The sequence below is a fragment of the Fulmarus glacialis genome, unplaced genomic scaffold (assembly GCF_000690835.1).
Source record: "Fulmarus glacialis isolate BGI_N327 unplaced genomic scaffold, ASM69083v1 scaffold23325, whole genome shotgun sequence".
NCBI classification, from domain to species: Eukaryota; Metazoa; Chordata; class Aves; order Procellariiformes; family Procellariidae; genus Fulmarus; species Fulmarus glacialis.
This window is the reverse complement of record NW_009211473.1, coordinates 1141-4461: the sequence shown is the minus strand read 5'-3', so window position 1 is coordinate 4461 and position 3321 is coordinate 1141. Positions and strand designations below refer to the sequence as shown.

At 58.3% G+C, this 3321-nt stretch overlaps 1 protein-coding gene across 1 annotated transcript in view; it reads right to left on the bottom strand.

The window, feature by feature from the left end:
• The window catches only part of TIE1 (tyrosine kinase with immunoglobulin-like and EGF-like domains 1), a gene marked incomplete at its 5' end in the record, with an annotated part of 7391 nt that overhangs the window by 3056 nt on the left and 1014 nt on the right, over positions 1-3321 (bottom strand). The window contains 8 exon segments of the mRNA XM_009577562.1: positions 1-7; positions 9-30; positions 552-842; positions 1915-2205; positions 2293-2430; positions 2624-2782; positions 3041-3185; positions 3256-3263. The exon segment at positions 1-7 is cut by the window's left edge and continues 153 nt beyond it. Coding sequence (XP_009575857.1) covers positions 1-7; positions 9-30; positions 552-842; positions 1915-2205; positions 2293-2430; positions 2624-2782; positions 3041-3185; positions 3256-3263 — 1061 coding nt within the window.

The following is a 3321-nucleotide window of genomic DNA, read 5'->3' as shown; positions in this document are numbered from 1 at the left end:
TGCTGAGGCTGGGCGGCACGCTCAGCGCCCCTGACGAAAGGAGGGATGGAGGGTCCTGCCCAGGCTGCACGGGTGGCCAAACGCCAAGATGGCAGCCCTCTCCCGGCACCCCGGAATCCCATGAAGACACCACAGCTGCACCCCGAGCTCCCAGGGCCGTGGTTGCACAGGGGTGAGGGTGTCGCTGCCCGGACTCTGCCACCGAACCCGCCAGCTTCTGGACCCTCCAACCAGCTCTGGGTCCAGCCACCAGCTCCTCCCATGCCGGCTCTGCCCTACTCCTTTAGCCCCTTGTGCACCACATCACCCTCTGGCCAAGGCAGAGCCACTCTGCGGGTGTCATGCTGTCACCATGCCACTGCTGCCCCATCAGGACTAGGAGGAGCAGGATTTCTGAAGATGCCTACAAGTGTTTTGGGTTTGGGCTGCTGCTTCAGAGCCGCTCTCTGAGGCTACCACAAGCACCCTGGTTGCTCTTTGCTGACCCAGATGCTGTGCCCAAGCTCCAGCAGGGCCATGAAGCCTCCTGCCTGCTGGGATACCCTACTCACCGTCCCCCAGGGTCTTGGCTTTCACAGGCTGGCTCCATTCCCCTGGGACATGGGAGTTGGCCCGGACACGAAACTGGTAGCTGGTGCTGGCATTGAGGCCCCCGACAATCTTGGTGGTCTCGGCGCCACTGTCGGTGTCGATCCACTGGGGCTCGCTGGTGCCCCCCACCTGCTGCAGCTCCACGATGTACTTGGTGATGCCCCCGTTGGGGTACTCAGGGACCTGCCAGGAGAGCCTGACGGCGGTGTCGGACACAGACTCTGCCAAGAGTGACCGCGGGGAGGAAGGCCCTGGGACAAGGAGAGGAGAGCGTCAGTCCCAGGACAGGGCTCCTGGTGCTGCAGGGGCTGAGCACTGGTATGAGGATCAGACCCGGTGGATGGCAATGGCAATCAAAGCTGTGCCAGGTTTGAGGCATCTCCAGGGACCCCTGGCCCCTTCTTTGGTGGAGGCAGGACGAGGTAGAGCTGCTCTCCAGCAGCAGGGCAGGACTGTACCCAGAAACACTCCCAGCCTCAGGGACTGTCAAGCCAGACATCTCTGTATTGACTAGCTCTTGGGATATTTTCTTTCTTCAACCCTCCCTCACACATGGCAGGTTTTGAGCATCTTATCATTCCCACCACCTTCTCTGAGCCTTATCCGAGCCTTCTCCAGCCTACCCACATCCCTAACCCCAAATCACCAAATCACACAAAGCTCTTAAAATTACTGAGCAGAGAAAACCTCACATTCTTCAAGCCTGATGCCCACCAGCCCTCCCAACATGTACCAGCTGGCACCAAGCCTCACTGAAGGCCTCATGCACTGCTTCCCCCTTGCCTGCCGGAAAGGTTGGTCAGGCTGATGCTGCACCTCCCCATGGACTCCCACCCACGTGGGGGGCTGTGTGCGTGTGTGTGCATGTGCCCCCAGAAGGGGCTGCAGATCTCCTCAAGCCCTAGTAACTATCCAGCAAAATTACAAGGCAGCAGGATTAAAGCGAACCAAAGGGAAATAATTTTTTTCATGCGAAGTATAATTATTTCGAGGAACTTGTTGCTACAGGGTGTTGTAAAGGCTGCAAGTATAGACAGGTCCATCAGGGCTGGGGCAAAGGTGCGGAGGACAGATCTGTTTGTGAGCATCACTCATGATGACCTGAATGTCATGTTCAGCTTAAGATGTTTCTCAGCTGCTTGGCGCTGGAGGCTGCAGGGTCTAATGGGAAAAGGAGGACCCATTGTCCTCCAAGCAGCTGTTTATGTGCTATCAGAGACATGATACCAAAGCAGCCAGATCTGGGGATGGTCACTGTTACATTTATAACTGATTTATCATTGTAATTCCCTGTAATAATTCCCTGTGCGCTGCTAGACCCACCTTTGCTGTTGATCATGACCTTGTAGAGGTCAGAAGGGGGCCCCAGGCTGGCGCAGTGGTAGACCAGCACCTCCAGACCGTACTCCTTGTTGAACTCCAGGTCCCCGATGCGGGCAGAGAGCACAGAGATGGACGTGATGTTTTTCTCACAGACCAGCCGCCTCGCGGAGTCAAAGAGATGGACAATGAACCCATGTGCTGGCTCGTGGTTACTTGGCAATTTCCAGTTGACATGAAGTGTGTTTTTCTCCTCTATGGACCAACCTTCGATCACAGGCTTGACTGTGGGCTCTGCGAACAAAAACGCAGCAAAACCTCATGTGCAAGGTTAGGGGTAGGGTCAGTGTTAGGGTCAGGGTGAGGGACATGGGGGCTTACCAAGGCACTCGGTCACCATGATGGCCTCGGGCCCCTTGCTGCCCTCCCCACCATCCCCTGGCCGGCTCAGCTGCACCTTGACGACGTAGGCGGTCACCGGTCGGAGGTTCATGAGGGTGATGTTCTCGCTGTTGTCAACTGTTGGCCAAGAAGACATGTCAAAGTCATGCCCATGACCCACACTCTGCCCTGCCACTGGCGTCCTCCCTGGCACAACTGCAGGGGTCCCAGGATGGAGACCTCTGTCCACCCCAGTCCCCCACTGGCTGGGGCAGCTGTCCCCTCCTGCCTGGGTCCTACCTGTGTCCCCCTTCCTCTGGCAAACACGTACCCACAATGGATGACCATGCTGAGGTGTCATCCTTCGGCTTGTAGAGCAGCTTGATGGACACAATGGGTCCGTCACCGGAGAAGCAGTCCACGGGTGACACGATGAGCTGGCGGCTCTGCTTGGCCAGCAGCCGTGGGGGACTCAGGGGCGCTGGCGGCACTGGGGATGAAGGAGGGAATGACACTAGTGGGACCAGGAGCAACAAGGAGCAGAGTGTAGGGACATCCAGCACCTCTGGGCTTCTTCCAGCTTTGTCAGGGAAGTCCTTTATCACCACCCAAACCTGTCTGCTGGCACTGTGGCACACGATGGGTGCCACCCAGTCCAGTGGGGGTGAGTTTGGCATTGCCACACCATGCCATCAGCCTCCCTCAGCAGCCCCAGCTTGTCCCACTCGTGCTGCCGCCCTTTCCTCACCTCGGATGTTGACCTTGACTTTCCGGCTGTCCTGGCCCCCAGTTGTGGAGACCCGGCACTCCCAGAGCCCTGTGTCTGCCTTCGTCAGGCGCCGCACCTGAAACTCGCAGGTGATCTGCCCCGGCTCGATGATGGCTTTGATGAGCTGCGGGCACACAGGGTACCGTCAGCCCCCCCAACTCAGCCTTCTGCTCCCTGTGTGGGCCTGAAGCTGCCCAGTAGACTGGTGGGGAAACGGGTGCTTTTGGGAGAGCCAGCAATGCGGGTGGGGGCCAATGCAC